At 39.2% G+C, this 17,339-nt stretch overlaps 1 protein-coding gene across 1 annotated transcript; it reads left to right on the forward strand.

Moving 5' to 3' along the window:
• The first annotated feature begins 3,899 nt into the window (after positions 1-3,899).
• On the forward strand, positions 3,900-6,061 carry LOC136777552 (uncharacterized). The gene is made up of 3 exons (XM_066733942.1): positions 3,900-4,537; positions 5,392-5,592; positions 5,778-6,061. Exons 2-3 carry the CDS (start codon positions 5,448-5,450, stop codon positions 5,951-5,953), a joined length of 321 nt encoding a protein of 106 aa, XP_066590039.1. The 5' UTR covers positions 3,900-4,537; positions 5,392-5,447; the 3' UTR covers positions 5,954-6,061.
• The last annotated feature ends 11,278 nt before the right edge of the window (positions 6,062-17,339 follow it).

The raw sequence follows: 17,339 nt of genomic DNA on the forward strand, positions 1-17,339 counted from the left end.
AACCTAAATTTCACTTTGATTCAAATGTTTGTCTCCTCTAAGGAAATCTCAAGTGATCTTTCCATTCCGCATCATCTAATAATTCTAAAATTTGTCTGTATTTATCTTGAAAACTCTAAGCAAATATTCGCAACAATCTTCATGCGCGATTGGTACAAGGATCTTATAGTCTGGTTTTCCGACCTACTTTAATTTGACTCTCTGTTTGCACACGTGTTCCCGCCAAGCGAAGATAATACAGATGCCGGTATAATAGGTTAGATTTTGCAATTTTTTGTGGATAGACACAATGAAAGTAAAAGAGAGAGAGAGAGAGAGAGAGAGAGAGAGAGAAATAATTGAGAGTTTGAGAGCGTTTCCACGCAAGAGTCGTTAGGGACACGCATGGAAGCCACTGGAAGCACCTGAGGATCAACCTTGGCTCCATTCCGGATCATCCAGCACTGCTCCTTGAGAGGGCAGCTCGGTCGAATTCGGTCCCCCATTCGCTTTCGTTCGCCCGTATGAGAAGCTCGTCATCAAGTGTGCCACGTTGCTCGATCCCTCGAGCTCCCCTCAACTAAAGACTATCAGTGTCATCGCCAAGTTCATGGAAAACCAAGTTACTTCCTCTGAATAATAAATATACACTTATATATATATATATATATGTATAATATACATAAGTAAACTATTTGGAAAGATGATGCTTAAGGAAAATGCCAAGGTCCTCAAGGTTACAAGGTTAACATTGTACTCTATCCTACGAACTTGACATCAATTAGGCCTCTATCGCGTTGCTTACGATAATCCCACGTGGCTTCGTGCTACGGAAACCCTCGATGAAACTTTTTATTCCTCAATTAACAAATTAACATAATTTTCATTAAAACTCAATTTGGAACTACGATATCTAATTTCTCATAAGTTACTTTATTGTTAATTCTGTTATAGGAGTAGAGCCAAAATTGGATCGTCGATTTAGCTTGATGAACAGTTAACAATGAACAAATAATTCCAAGCATTGAATTCGTGCCTAAGAAAAAAAGAATTTATTCAAGTCGAGACTAAGAATGGAAATATTTAAATTACCTCCGATAGATCATAGTTTACCTTTGGTTTAATTGTAAAAAAAGAAGGGAGTGCTCGTCCAGGTGAGCAGGAATGGAACGAAGAAAAGTGGCGAGCTCTGGTTGGTTGAGTGAGTCAAGTTGAGCTACCAAGTTACATACCAGCAGTCAAATGTCCTTGGAGCATGAAACGATTGCGGGGATTCGGCTGGGTAGCTTGCGTACTACGTGCTTACTACTACTACCACTATTACGAGAAAGAGATAGAAACGGGGGGAAGGGGAGATCTACGGCACTACGAAGGCAGCGTAGTACGCGAGCTCACGCGACTCAACGTGCCGGATATGCTCCGCGTATAGGTTAGAACGCCGTCAGTCCATGCGTATCTCTCACTTTCTCCTTTTCAATCTTTCTTTTCTTCGTTCCCTCTCACTCTCTCATTTCGTTCCCTTCTTTCATCCTCCCCTCAACTTCCTATCTCTCTATCTGTGAAAACGAGCAAACAGCGATTGTAAGAAGCGTAATTACTGAGCGCTAGTATACGACTTGTCGCTGTAAGCACGTCCGCGCAGAGCGAGAGAGGGGGTAAAGGCTTCAGATCGCACGGTATTAACGTTACCATCCTGCATTTTTAGCCACTGCCAAGAATATATCTCCCGAGGGAAGACAATAAAGTGTTTTCACCAAGACTACAAAGTGCGTCCAATAAGCGTAAAGCAGTATACTGTAAAAATTCCATAGTGAGACCGTAGCCCATGCAACATAACCTATATTCGTTCCAAAAGGCTTCGCTACTACAGCTCGAAATTTCCCCAAAATAAACAAGCGCTTTGCGAGCATCTTTCCGTTACACCAACAGCGTCATAAAGTTGTCAATCGACCTTTATCAATAAAACTTTTTCCTTCCTCATTATTATCATCATTATTCGCTATTTACAGCAGACCCGTCTTTATCCAGTCGAGCGAAAAGGAGTTTGAAAAGGTTATAAAAGCAAGGTAGCAGCAAATTCCTCGGTCGAGCTGAAGATGCTGAATTTACAGTGCAGGATCAGATGTGTGGTAAGGTGATTCTTACGCATCGATTTACTAGTTTCTGCGAATGCCTAAGGAGAGCTTGGACAATCAGGGAACGTATCGCCTCAAGTTCCACTAGTAAACTGGAAGAAAATGAGAAAGACATTTTCATCTAGGAAAACATGTGGTTCGAAGATAAAAAGTCTCTGGATAGATTGATGCCTAGGTAACACACGAATCTCGTCTATTCGCCAATTTAAATATCTCTATCTCTCTTTCTTTCAGTATTTAATTTCACTAGAGCATGAATGTTCCGCCCGGTGCCTGCCCACCCTTCGCGATACGCCTCGAAAGCTCCTCTACTTTACCATCATCTCCCTCCTATTTTTTCTTCTTTATCGACCTCTTCACCTCTTCGCGTTCTGCCTGCCTGCACGTGCATACCCAGTGAACCAAAATCCAAAAGCAGAATATAAACCTCCTCTTCAATTAAAACTATATCTCCATACCTTATCTCATCCCAATCTAATTAACGCTCGAAAATACTTTTTGCAGGTTCGAGACACGATCGGTGGCGTCGCTCCACTTACTTGTCAGTAGTTTAAGATCTTCAAAGTTTGAACAGTGCTAAAAGTCTTATCGACGCGCTCGTTGCACTCTGATAACGCAAACAGGCATTAGTATGCAACTATTCAGGTGGATAAGAAGCTCATTGCACGCTTCAATGCTTTTGTTTACTCGCTGGCCGAGTCCTACTACGTTGTATTTACCATCATAAGAGGATTTTACGATACCATCTTAAAGATCGAAGAAACCCTCTAGAGCGTTCTACTTCGAACGTTTTTTTTACCTCGGATCGTTTTCTGGAAACGAAAGCTTGTTCGATTCTGCTTTGTTCCAAAGGGTCACCTTGTATATAGAAAAATATGCCTGTGTGAGTGCGTTCTTCCACGTGGAACCTCGTATCTTTCGTTGGGGCAAAAATCATCAGAAACGAAGCACGCTTGGCACATCTAATGACATTCGTCACGAAGCTATTGTTGGTAGTGTATTCAAGAATTACTCAGAATCAACCAATTTTTCTGTCACTTCTGTGAAGACACGACCACTCGAGTACAACTTAATTCATTCCTGTGTCGTTCTATTATTTGCAATTTACAACTAGATAAGCCAGTAATGCTACCTCCGTTATATTTCATTCAGCATATTTTCAAAATTGCACCTGTTCAACCATCATGTAACTCGTTAACATCTTTCCTATCATTGTACTTTATGGCTAGTCAAGTTTCATACGCTGAAGCATTCTAGTAAACATAATAGAGTCGACAGGATGAACTAGTTGAGCGTGTGGTAGATCATTCGTTTACGTTTCCATCTTATTTCCAGCAATATTTTTGTATTCTTTTATTGTATAATATTTAACAATTTCACGAGTTGAATAAAACATTTATTTATTTGGTTACACATAAAAAATTCAAAAATTACTAATACAACTTACTTATAATTACAGGTACTTATAACGGTTGTAGGAATTAGTGAGATTTAAGTGTACTATCAAGTATACTTAGGTTATGTTACCCTAATAAACACTGCTTACTTAAAAGCATTTGCAGGTAAGTTACTTCCTCACCTAGAGAACTAATCATCTCTTCTTACGTTTGTTCAAGCCTAATACATATAGACAGAAATATATTATAAACACAAGAACCTGTATACAGGATATTTACTTTAACTTGTCCAAGGGTATGAATATAAAAATGCATTTATCTTTGTAACCATAAGAGATATAGGATTTTTCCAAGAAGCCATTTTGGATCTAAGAATGAAAAGAAGTTTTAAAAAGTTTGTATGCATAAAATTAATATTCTTTATAGTTACTAAGTGAGTCTTTACTGTCCCCATGATCTTTCTAGATCGAATTAAAGCGTACACCCTGTATATAAGCTACAGTCAACTCATTCTGATTTCGTGGAGTTTCGAAAATTCTCCCATCGCGTCTTCTAGCTATCGATTTAATGACTGGGTAAAAAGCACGGCTCCCTCGTATAAGGTTCATAGATCAAGAATAATATGTGCGAAAGATAGAGCGCCGCAAGATAATGTTGCAAATATAGGCGAACGCGATACGAGACTCGCCAATCCTTCAAGCCCGATTAGAGACACTATTTTCCAGCAATACATGGATTTAGTGGCGTGTCTTTATCACAAAGATATTGCTTTTTAGTTCAGTGATTACGAGTTGTATAGCTGAGCGACGACACGCAAGAAAATTTCTTCGGATTTAAAGAGACGCTGTCTAAAAGCTGTCTGGAAACATCTTAATAAAAGATACGAAGCTCTGTTACAATAAACGTGACGTAGTACACTAGATAATTTAGTTGGCAATTCGGATATAAATTTAAATTATTTGAAATTGAAAAAATTGGATCAAGGTGGGGGACGACCGAGAATAGGGCCGTTCCCTAAGGCCCCCGGTAAGTGACGTCACGTTATATCACGAGCATGACTCTGTGACCTTTGACCTCAAGGCCCGTTTCCGCTCGTTTATGGCTATTTTTGCGTTCCATTCGTCCATTATAGTGTAGTGGAATGAGAGGATCGACAGGTGACGGTTGCATCGACTTGGTTCGCGTTGCTTATACAAAAATTTTTTGATTTACAGTGTACTTCTTTATAATTAATATCTCTGATTAATAACTTCAGTCGTATAAAATTTCAACTGTCTCTTTGACACATTATATTCTCGAGTTTACGTATCATTTCAATTATTCCAACTAAATCTTCTCAATCTTCTCTTCGCATAATTCTCTACTTCCTCCTTATACCCTAGTATACTATATACATATAGAGTTTATTCTTCTTGCTGCATGATCAAACTGATGCAATTAGTTGAAATAAGACAAACAAATAATTTCTCACTCTGACTTATTGCACTAATGCAACAATGCAGTGGGAAATAACAGATCTATAGAATGATACACTTATGAATCTTTGGAGCTAGAACATAAATCTTCGTTTATCTCCACAACCCTAAAAGATACCAGTTTATTCCATAGAACCTTTTCGAAAGCAAATAAAATGGTGCTTCGAAAAGGTTTAATACAAAAAATTCGCATCTCTAACGCTTAACGAGATAACACCGTATAAAACCAATGCCTCTATTCTGAAGAGTTTCAAGAATCTCATCCTGTATATCTGTTATTTGTTAAGATAATCTTTTCTCTTCAAGGTTCCCCTTTACACAATAATCTACCCCACCCCTTCCTAACTATATCTACGATTTACCAAGATAATCTTTCTCTTTCACAAATTTTTTCACCCCTTTCAGATTGGAGACACTACTCGTATCACGGTTTATCAAACATTGCATGTACACTTTTGTACATGTGTCTTAACAACCGTATATATGTGTGTACAGATATGGTGGTAATAATTGAAACGGGGGAGGATAATCGGCGGCAACATCAATCGAGTGATGCATACCAGTCACGTGAGACGTGCAGATCCAGGCTTGCGCGGAGAAAAATGAGTAAGTAGGGGGGGGGGGGGGGAGTCACGAAATGTCGTTGCCACGAGGAAGGCCAATTTGGCAGATGAACGCGAACGTCCTCGTATCGCAAGCGGTAAGATTAAGACCGCTTGGTCTGCCAAACAGAACCTCCGCTCGTTTGGGTTTAATTAGTGTTTAAGTAGCGAAATAATCTTTTTTTTCAGGCCCGTCGACGCCCCTCGGACGCAACGAGTCTCAAGGGTCGACCATGCAGAAACTCCAAGATTCGAATGTTGAACGTTCTCTATCCCTTATCGCTCTTTCCTCGTTTTCCATCTCTCTGTACCCCTCCCACATTCTTGCCACTTCCCTACTACTACTCTATACACTTATTGGCTAATCTTTTTCGCTTCCTCCAACCGTAATCGCATCGACGATATACTTTCAACCTCCCATGAGCATCTGGTGTTCAGGACTCATCAAAGTTTGTGCGAATGACAGATATGGACTGGTTCGAAGAATGTTAAGTTTTTAATATATTGTATATAAATGTAAATATAAAAAAATTAACTGTTTTATTAATTCCTTGAACGCTCATCGTGATTAATTATTTTTAAATATATATGGTGATTTTATTACGTTTAATCAAGAGAGATATTGGGTTTAGAAACGAATAAGAAAATTTCTTTTAAGGTAAGTGTGGTATTTTATTTTATTGAATCGTCTTGTATTTATAATAAGCAAAACAATTTTTATAAACGTTATTTTGATTCAGAAATCATTGTACTATTTTCTAGTTTAATTTTTATATTTTTTCGTATAGAAATAAGAATTGTTTTATATGTTAATAAATATAATGTTCATAAACAATTGTTTTAAAGAAATTCTATGCACTACTACATGTTCTTATCTCACTGTTACTATACTAGTGTGTGCACGGAGTGATTATAATTTATCCTTCTTCCAAAAATACCAAAATGGTTCTATTATTATACTCTGTTTTTATAAATGTATCCGTACAATTGAAGTGAACCAAACACATCGCAGAACACTTCTGCTTATACCCGCATCGAAGAAAGATTCATTGGATCACGAGATTCGTGCGATATAGGATTTTTCCTTTTATCCTTATCCGTGAATCTATCGAGTGACGTGTGAAATTATTTGGGCAAGGGAGAATCGCGGGATGCGATTGGAGGATGAAAAAAATGTTCGCTGGAAGCTCCAGTTCGATGATTCGCTATTTTTTTTTACGAAAAATTTTTGGGGTCCAGTTGGGCGATCATCGTAATCATCAACATCGTTTAAGGTTGATTTACACGAGCACTTGGTTAACCTTTGTAATATCTGGGCGTTTCGGGAGAAAAATGGGCGGATAAGCGCAACGAGATGCGTTAAGTCGAACATTTCGTGGCTGCGAAAAACACCCGGCAAATTTAACGGCTCCGTAATGGCGTAAGGAACAACGAAAAAGGAGAAATGAAATGAGGGAGGAAGAGTTTGGTAAAAACTACCCTTGTCGTCCCTCCCTATTTAAAATATAATCAAAATCAATCGTTTGCCCTTATAACTCCATTAAATTAAAATTTAATTTTTACTAAACAATCTCTTGAGTATTATAATAATATAAATTTTAATTATTCGTTGATAAGAAACACTTTGAGATAAGTACGAGTTTCAAGATTCTAAAGAAGAAGGAGTGTGATTGGTAAAGTTGGAGTTTTAGTCTTTTGGAGTTCAATTTTCAATAATAAGTATTTGGAAAGAAATAAGGAGTGAATAATTAAGAGAGAGATAGGTAGAAATAATGAGAGAGGTGATGGGTAAGATTGCAGATTTTTATTCTTGTCATAGCTCGACGAAGGGTTCCATTGGTCCATGGCTGGTTGCAAAAACTGCATGCTATTCAACGAAGCCCTTTAAGAAGAGGACCAATCCTCTTTATTTGGCCATGAGAGAACGTGCGTGAGTCTTTAGCCCTCTGAAGGATGAGAATCCTTTCCTTCCTTCGTTTTACTATCTATACATTTATAACTGCAGCAATCACGATAACGTTAATATTTCGGTTCCTCCCCCCCCCCCCCCCCACCCCAGATATTTACGAAGATCCTCAATTTGAACCAATCAGAACTTCATCCAGAAAATCTGGATCTCTTATCGTTCTAAAAATGTTCACCTTGTTCCACTCAACACATTGTATAAAAATTGTATTTTAGATAGCAGAAATCGATCAGAATATCAATTTATTTGCGATAATCGATCGGTCTATTTTTAAATTCTTTATAGCTTTTTTCATTCATAGCCCACGTGACGTTTATGAGGTAATTAAGGGGATTCTTCGGGGTCAAAGGTTAACTCGAGTTTATTCAACGACGCTCGTTTTACGAGCTAATAAGATTAGCACACTGCACATCCTGAGATGTGATAAGCGTTACTAAAGCTGGAGTAAAATAAACAGAAAAATGGGCTTTTATTATAATCTTCTCGATAAAGCAAATTAAAATTAACGTCAAAAGTTATTGGACTAATCAGTTTTTACTTTTTTTCTTATGGACCATTTATGCAGCTTAATTGAAACAAAATTATATTCATCCTCATAATAATATAATAATGAGAGCAATTAACGAACAAGGAAAAAAATAAAAATATTTGAAAAGTGTATTTTACTAGAAATAATTTCCAATGGATTTTTGCAAGAAGAAAGGGTTTTGCAAAATAGTCTTAAATAGAGAAAATTCAGTGTACATAAAGAAACCAGTGACAGGTCAGTTATATTACAGGTAACAGAGTTAGGACAACACAGATGTTTACAGGGTGAAGCTATATAAATGGTAATTATGATTTTGTAGAATGAGTTTAACAAAGCTACAAAATAGGCATGAAAGAGAAGGACAAAATATTTCGTGCACAGGTGAGTTTGCTCGGACAGTTATAGGAAGCTTCTGCGATTCCTTTGTCTCTTTTCTTACCTGAAGAGAGAAAACTGGATCCTTTATAACTATCTAGGTGGCAATAGCCAGGGTACCTGGCAAAGATCTCCTAGGTCCTTCAGGACTCCTTTCATTGTTTCTATTCGCTGGAGATTCATGGGAGACTCTTTTTAACTTAATTACACAAGAATATATGTGTGTGAGAAAGAGAGAAAATAAAGTAGATTATATAACAAACTTATTACACATAAATTCGAGTTTCCAGTTAAGTAGAAAAATGAACCATAAAAAAACAGATTAAGACGTAAAAATAAATTAATAAACAGAATGATAAATAAAATTTTCCTAAGAAAAATTCAAAATAAAAATAAAGACACCCTATAGGGGCTACTAGCTTCAACTTTATTACGAGAGAAAGAGAGAGAGAGGACAATAAAATTTGCACAATAGACCCCTCATCGTTTTTACCCGAGTTCCAGGCCCGCCACCATTCATACCTCTACTGGCTCCTCGAATTTCCCGCAGAATTTACTGCACGCCACAACTTACAACCACCCGCGCTGATCTCCACAATCTCACCAAAGCTCCAACACCAACTCCACCCTCTTGTTCACCTAAGAATTATTTTCCCTCCCCACCAAAGGCTAGTCTTTAAATTTATTATTTTCTCAAAACCAAAACACTTCAATATATATATACATATACTATTATTAAAAGCATCCACACGTTGACAAAAATAAGCTCCAAGTCCCAAACAGTCCCAAACCAGTCGAATTTACCCTTCGGTCATAACGACCGACTAATAACCACCGAGCCACGTCATTTGTTCTCCAGCTAGACCAACAATATCGCTAAATTTCTAAAAAAAGAACCCACCGGTGTGAAAATACCGTGAACGCAGGGGTGCGGTCCGCGACAGGGGAAGCTCGACGGGAAAAAGCCGTTGATGACGTCACGAGGGTTCCGATGTCATCCGGAGCTCGGAATTGAAAAACATCGGTACACATTCCGGGTAGTCGATAACGATCCGTAATTGATTTCGTGAAGCGACCGATCCGCAAAAGAAGAAAAATAGAGACGGGCCCGCTTTTGGTCCTGCAACGGAATGTCGCTATACGAATTGAATAAACTTTATGTATCCGCCGCGAATTCTCCGTGTCTCTCTCTCTCTCTCACCCCCCCCCCCCCCTCTTTATAAGCCTGTATCCACTCAGCCTCTTTTAATTGTTCCTTATAATTCGACGAGTTTGCCCTCCCATCGTCTCGCCGCTTCGAGAATCCACCCCCCCCCCCCACACCTCATCCTCTCTCGATCCACAATATCAACGAAACTTCACCGATTCCACATCTTCATTCCGATATTTCAGTCGTCAAAACTTCTCCGATTGATCCACTTTTTTTTCAACTTGCAATTGGGCCCCTCGAGGTTCTGCGACGGTGGTCCCAGAAATCAAATCGTCGGTATTAATTGCTAATTTTTACCCCTAGTTCTCTCGAGATCTCTCCTTCCACGTTGAAATCGCTGAAATTTTTCGGTGATTCCGAATCTTCCGTTCGATTTCGGTCACTAAACTTCCCAGATTGATCCACTTTTTTTTTAGTCATTATAATGACGCGTTTTTCGAGCATCGGTGAGTCTCTTTGTAGACTAAAATTTAAAGTGCAATCATTGGCTTAGCAATCGTACATTTTTATATCCATTGTGCTAGCTTTCCTTTTATGGAAAATCACTGAAATTTCACTGGTTCCGAATATGTTCATTCCTATTTCGGTCGCTAAACTTCTCCGATTGATCCACTTTTTTTTCTAATTGTGTTTGGGCCTTTCGAATTTCTACGGTGGTGGTCCCTGTGTTCCTCGACGTGATCCAAGTAAAATCCCTGGAATTAATTGCTAATTTACCCCCCCCCCCCCCCCACTATATTCCCTTGCTGCATTACCGAAGAAGGAAATTCGTATTGATCCAAACGCAAGCTGTTTTCTACATTCATATATATATATATATAATGCACATGATACAGTATATTCTTTGTACGAGTTGTGTATAAGATTAAATGCATTTCGAAAGAAAGGGATAACACTCGATAAATACACAGAATAGCCCCACCTACTTTTTAACGATTCCTAGGAAGAAAATCTATGAAACCGACTTATCACTAGATACGATAACAGCTTCCGTTTATGCACGATAAAGAAAACTTAAACATTCTTGCGCTCAGCCCAAACCTGCAACGTTCGAATTGTTCACATTGCGATAGGCCTGATCAAAGAGTTACAGGATTAATTAAAATTCACATTTTTTCTAAAGAAAAAAAGAGTCCTCCAAACAATAATTGGCTGGTCAGTTTTAATTAAGAAATAATACAACAAAAAAATTGTTGCAGCCTGAAATGACAATGACAAGCAATTTTCCAAATTGGAACTGATAAGAGCTATCGATATTACAGTGAATTCTCGCATCTCACGTTTGTTCGACGATCCTTTGACCTTTAATTAGCTGTGACTATTCGTAAAGTAAATAATAATATAAACAATATACAAAGAATTAACAAATAAAAACCTAATTCTATCAAATCCCCTAAATAATCCTAACAAATCACCACAAATTCCCAAAACCAACTTCAAAAAACCTCCCTCAAAAACCCAATAAAAAACTCTCAATTTACAACAACACCCACCAATCTATAATGAGTATTTCGACAAATTTATCCAGTGGGGTAAGAGCCAATTGCACGTTCGCTCTTTATATTCGCATTGAAATAATAACGATTAGCCCGCATGGTATCCAGACTGAATATGAAACAGAGTGGATATTTTTAAACGCTGAGAAGCTACGTTAAGTGAGCATATACAGTGGCCGTAGAATAAAGGGGGGGGGGGGGGGTAGAGAAATAAAGAAAAATATCGAGCACAAAAAGAGAGAGAGAGAGAGACAGGTGAGCAAACTTATTCTCTCGACGAAGAGAGTTAATTCCTTATCGGTCGGTTCACTGATTAGAGGAGAATTTTGGCAGTTAACGATTCCGGCGAGGCGAGCCAGTGGAATAATGGCTGTTGGTGTGGCCCGCATGAGTTAAGGGCCTCTCGTCGAGCGAGGAGTCTCTCGTGACGTTTCCTATTTACGTAGCACGAAACTATACAGATGCGGGCACAGGTTGCGAGTTGGCCGGCTCGCTAGAGTCGCAACCAGTTCTGCCGTTTCCAGCAGGATCTCAAGGGGATCCCCCCCCCCTCCCCCCAGCTCCTATGCCCTTTGGCGTTCACAGGGCCAAAAACCGATCTCGTTGAAGCCGTCCAAACGCGGAGCGCCGAACGGTCAAATTTTCGGCCTCTTCCTAGAAACCATTCAGCCAACGAACATGCTGAAAGAAGTGGACGAGCGGAGAATTTCGTAAAAGATCCCCCCCCCCCCACCCCCCCCTCCTGCCCCGTTGCCACCTTACGCAGCCTCCGGCATAATAGCCTAGCGCCATACGTGACGTCACAACAGCCAGGGTTTTTAAATGCCGATTCTCATCGTTTCTCCGACTGACCGGCCCCTTTAAAGTTTTCTTTCCTTTGAAATATTGCCTCGTTTCTTTTATTAACGCTATTTTTCTCCTTTTTTCTACCTCGCTGCTCTTCAGCTTCCAGATTCTTGTGGAATTTTGTGTGAAATCTTCGTATGGTTAATTACGTCTATGTGCATTGTTATGCGTGATTGTTTGATGAATATTTTGACTTAATTTGTTCGTAGTTTTCTCTTAGATTGTGAAAATTTGTGTTATTAATTTATTGTCGTGAGGTTATTAGATTTCGAATTTTAAAGGAAAATTCTTGATTCTTCTTTAATTAACTTTTAGAGTTTTTTGCATTTTGAAACATTAAAATGTTATTTCGTTCATCCTGATTTTTTTTCTTCACCCTCCCTAAGCTTCCAGCTTTTATTAAAAAATATACAAAACTCTCCTTAGCCAACTGCCAATTCTTCCACGAATATTCTTCAGGATGTTCCTCTGTTCGACAGGTCTGAACAAGTTTGCAGTCTTCACAAGGATTACACCGGATCCTGAGGGCCAGTGAAAATTCATTTGCAACTCCTTTTTGTATGAAATAACCGTCCGTTCGATTTATCTCAAGCGTCAAGGGAGCTGTTGATGTTCGAATTTCGGATTTGGCTGAGTTCGAGGCTGCACAGGATACGTTTTGATTTTCCTTTTCACCGTGGACTCTTCGCTGGTCGTATATCTTCCTCCCTGGGATGCGGTCACATTAAAGGGCTGTCTAGACTGGTAATCCGCCTATATTTAAGGGCCCATGCTCGTCCAACCTACCCCAAGCCAAAGAGATCTCCTCGTCCTTTAAGCAGAATCCCAACGGAGTTTTCGAAACTTCATCCTCCTCGCCGTGGCCAGGCACCTGTTTTCACATTCAATTTTAACAAACCGATCTTCCTCGAATCTCTCACGAACCATCTCTTTCTCTCGCATCATTAAGGAAACGATATTTCACGATATTCTTTATTCTCATTTGTTATGAAACTTTGTCATCTATGAACATCGTTTGCGATTGATGAAGAGGAACGTTTTTTCCAGATTTAAATATTTCTTTGGAAAATTTGGAGAGTTTTTATTCTATTTTAACAAAGCAATCTTTCTCGAATCTCTCAGAAATGATCCTTTTGTTTACTATCATTAAACAAACGATATTTTGCGTTGTTCCTTACTGATATTCGTCATGAAATTTTATGAAATTCAACCATCGTTTCTCAGTATTTAAAACAGATTTGTTGTTTTTGGTCTACAATTTTTGTAGTAAAGTTTAGGGAGGAAAAAAATAACAAGGAATGTGGTCAGGTCGAGATATAACGAACACGTGGGGTTCTGAGATGTTTTTCACGCTGGTGTTTGGTGAAATGGGAGGGGGACAAAGGGATGGTGGAGTTTTCGATGGTGGGATAGAAGTGGACAGTTTTCCTTGGAATGGAAACCCTGGTATCAGGTTCTTCCAAACACCCCTCCCCCCTCCCTTCTCTTTAAATTCCTATTCCCTTTTGATGATGGACACCCGCAGGTCCGCACGTTTCCTTACGTCACGAATGTGTTTAAATGCCCGTCCATCCCTTTCGATTTCGAGGCAGTCGAGCAACCTACCAGTCCCCCTCTTTTAGTATCCCATGGAAAGCCCTCCTGGAAAGCCAACATCTCACACATCGCTCCATCCAAACGCTACACTGTTATACACCCTTCTCTCGAGATAGGTGAGAATTTTTTCAAAAATTCCTCATTGGTACTGTTAAATTTTGCCGAGCAAGTACCAAAGATATTTTCATCTGGAAGCAAATATTCCTTCAGCGAAAAATTGATGAAATTTCATCAATAAGAGATTTTGTCTTCTCGAAACGATTCAGCGTTCTTTATCATTTCTAAGCCAGAACCGATATCGTTTCGTCTCCTTGATTTTTCTCGATCGTGCTGATAAGAAACGAATGGTCGTACGATTTTGGAAAATGCGAGGGTATATTGTCGAATTTTTGGATTATCGGTGGGAATTGAAAGATTCGTGTACAGGTGGTTGAGACTAGTTTGTTTTTTTTCTCCCTCTCTCTCTCTCTTTGCTGAGACCAGTGTAGAGTATCCGTAAAAAGTGGGAATCTTTAAAGGGCAGGGGATTCGGTGATCCCGAAACATCTGTGGTACTCGAGGATACTCGAGGACACGAACGGCCAAACACATGCGCGTGATAACATAAATTAAAATGCGAGTTTCTATACATATTTCTGTCCTTATACTCTTTTAATCTCCCGCTGATAAACATATCCTGCAGTTACCGAACCCGCATGTCATGAATGAATGCCAACCATAAGCGATAACTCCCACGGAACTATATTATTACGATAACTCCGGTAATTTACATCGCAGCATTGTTGCCAATTTACACTTACAAATCATTGTCCAAATATCTTTCTATCGTGTCTTCATTCAAACCTCTTAATCTTCGTTATACATATATATGTATTTGAAAAAACAAGAAATTTAACTTTTAAAATGTTTTTTTAAGCTTTTAACAAAATTATATTTTGTAAAAAATAAACAACTCTTACAAAAATACATTATTATACAAGAATATAAATTTATTCATAAAAAATATCAATAACTTCATGAAAAATATAGTTTTAACAGATTTCTAAAGCTTGATGATGATGTACCATGGATAAACAAGGATTTCAGTGACAAATCAGCATTAGGGAGGTTATAAAAATAACCTAAACTCTCGGGGAGCGAGAGTTTGATTGGAGAGCAGCAACGGAGCGTGCAATTTTCATGAATGAAGTCAGCAATAACCTTGAGGAGCCCTATCAGGATTTGTCACTTTGCTTTGACTTTGATTACAAAGCTAGCGTTGTTATCGGTGCGACGTAAGGGTATCATGCCACAGCAGCATTTAAAACGTTTCAAGCTGAATCGCGCTTTATACAGCACTCCAACTTTCCTGCACAATTGCAAAACGATCCTTGGTCGAGATTCGTTGGATGAAAAAAGTAATCGACAAAAGTGTGGATTATTGTTAATAAAATGAAGTGGAAATAATAAAAACACCACGCTTCAAAGGTTATTGAGACCAGGACGCGATTGAAGCACCCGCAACTTGGCTTGTGCAACGATAAACCGATAATGGTAATCATTTAGGAAGTGGTTACCGTCGTTAAAATATGATAATTAATGATCCTGACCCGGTCGGCGAAGCAGCATTATGCCGAATGCAAATGCTCTCGCGAAACTTATAAATAAATTATTAAACTAGTCCTTAGAGTCTTAGGATAATAATAACAATGATAAAATAATTTGTAGGGAAAATATTTATTAAAAATGTTTCGTTGTGATTTCGTGTAACAAATAAAAGAGTCACGAAGGTCTTAGCCTCTTCTGAATATTCGGGTCTCGAGGAATCCTAACTGGTAGCATCGCTAAACATGGAATAATTTTTTGCATAACCCATTCATGGAATCTTATACTCGACTGATTCACTAATTTCGCTCGGGACTTTGTGCCAGCATCAGCCCTCCGGTGCATCTTCGATGCGTGAGAACCCAATGCACCGAGAAGGATAACTTTGTGCCTGCCGAAATATGAATACATGGACACTCGCTTTCTCTCTCGCTCCCTCTCGTTCTCTTTCTTTCTTTCAATCCACTTCTTATACCCTCTCACTTTATTGCTACCACTCGCCAAGGGGAAGAGACATGTACAGTAGTATCCTGACACATGTACAGCCAATGCAAAAACTTCATTAAAATCGTAATTATTTTTTGGCAAAATATATGCTGCAGGAATAAAATAAATTTTGATGTGGGAAAAATGAGAGAAAGAGGGTGTATTGATTGCTTTATTAACGCCATCGATTCGAGAGTTTGTCACGCGTTATAGGTTTATAGGTTATGTCTTAGGATAGTTTATTATAGTTATTTAAAGGGTGACTGGGCGTTTTTCAGCATTCCTGCAGTAAGTTTACATAATCCGAATGGGAGAAACACTTTGTCGTTGAGGTTTTGGTGTATTTTTTGCATGCCGGGCAAACGTGGAGCGTGAGTTATGGGCTTGGTGGTTGCACGTGGGTGCACAATATCGCGTTCGCTCCCACACCCACACGCACCACGGTGCATCGGTGCACTTTCGCTCTCGGTGGTTCGGTCTTTGGCTTGGAGAGCCTGCGTCTTCAACTTTCCCTCTCACGCAGTCACTTTTTTCGTTGCGAGGACCTATACCTATATCTTACCTCTTTGATCCTTCCTTCTTTCACTCCCCCCCCCCCTTCTGCCTCTTTGCCTCACTTTTCTAACCTCCAACTTCCTTCTCCGATGGAACGTACAAAGAAAACGTTGACCAATATTTAGAAATAAAACTATAGAGCTACTCTCTATTTTAAACACGCTGATCCATAATTTGCCTGGTGTGCCATTAATTTACCCATCTAATTGGACTATGATTAGCAGCCTTCTTACTGCAAAATAATTAGTTTAACGAGGAAACCAATACTTTTCGTTCGAACACTCGGAAGAGCCAGGCTCTGAGCTATGTGGAGCTCGTTCCCTTGTTTTTTTTTGCTTCTCATCCTCCTTTCTTCTTCTTCTTTTCTCACCTGGAGAGCATTCTACAGGCTGCGAGAGTTGAGAAGGCAACGTGGGCGTGGCGCCACCCAGTCAACGGTGTCCCCCCACCCCCAAAATTCTCCCGCGCCAAATTCCCTCCAAATAAATCACTCCGCAGCTATTGAAGATTCTCCTTTGGCTCTTTGAACATTTTGCTAATCAACGTTGGCGAGTGAAACAGTTTTTGTGAATGGAATTATTTTGTATCTCGCGTTTGTTTGGAAGAAGCGGATTTTCTATTGTTTCCGATGGATCCAACAACGTAAATTCATTTGTGATACGAATCGCAACGCTATTAGTGCATGTGTGCAGAAAATAAGCTTCCTGGCGGCCAACGTTAATACCTATTATGGCCGCACGCAGCGTTGTGCATTCCCGCGCGCTACCAATCGCGTGGCTCCTATATACAACAAAACATAACCTCAACTCAATCACCGAACGTCTGCATTGTTCCAAAATATTATACCGGATTTATCGCGTTCCTAGTGAAAACTCATCTAAGAATATAGTGCACTTCGAGAAATTTTAATTCGTTAATATTTCAGCCAAATTCACTCTGTACTCTCTAGGCAAAATTCATATGTTACAAGTACAAAAAGAAACGATTCAGTTCCCCACACCATGCAGAATAAATTTGCAGCAGAGTGATCAGTGTTATTATTGTCAAGTTTCTAGATTGTTTGCCGACGTTGATCAACGTGTGATCGGTGATTGTCCAACGTATACTT

This window comes from Prorops nasuta, unplaced genomic scaffold (genome assembly GCF_024137725.1).
Source record: "Prorops nasuta isolate Cenicafe-Biocafe unplaced genomic scaffold, Cenicafe_Pnas_1.2 PNAS00011, whole genome shotgun sequence".
Lineage (NCBI taxonomy): Eukaryota > Metazoa > Arthropoda > Insecta > Hymenoptera > Bethylidae > Prorops > Prorops nasuta.

Excerpts from the sequence above, each read along its gene's own strand:
- LOC136777552 (XM_066733942.1), top strand. The coding sequence starts at position 5,448 with ATGTGTCTTAACAACCGTATATATGTGTGTACAGATATGGTGGTAATA. Across the intron at positions 5,593-5,777 it reads GCTTGCGCGGAGAAAAATGA|GCCCGTCGACGCCCCTCGGA; the intron begins GTAAGTAGGGGG and ends CTTTTTTTTCAG.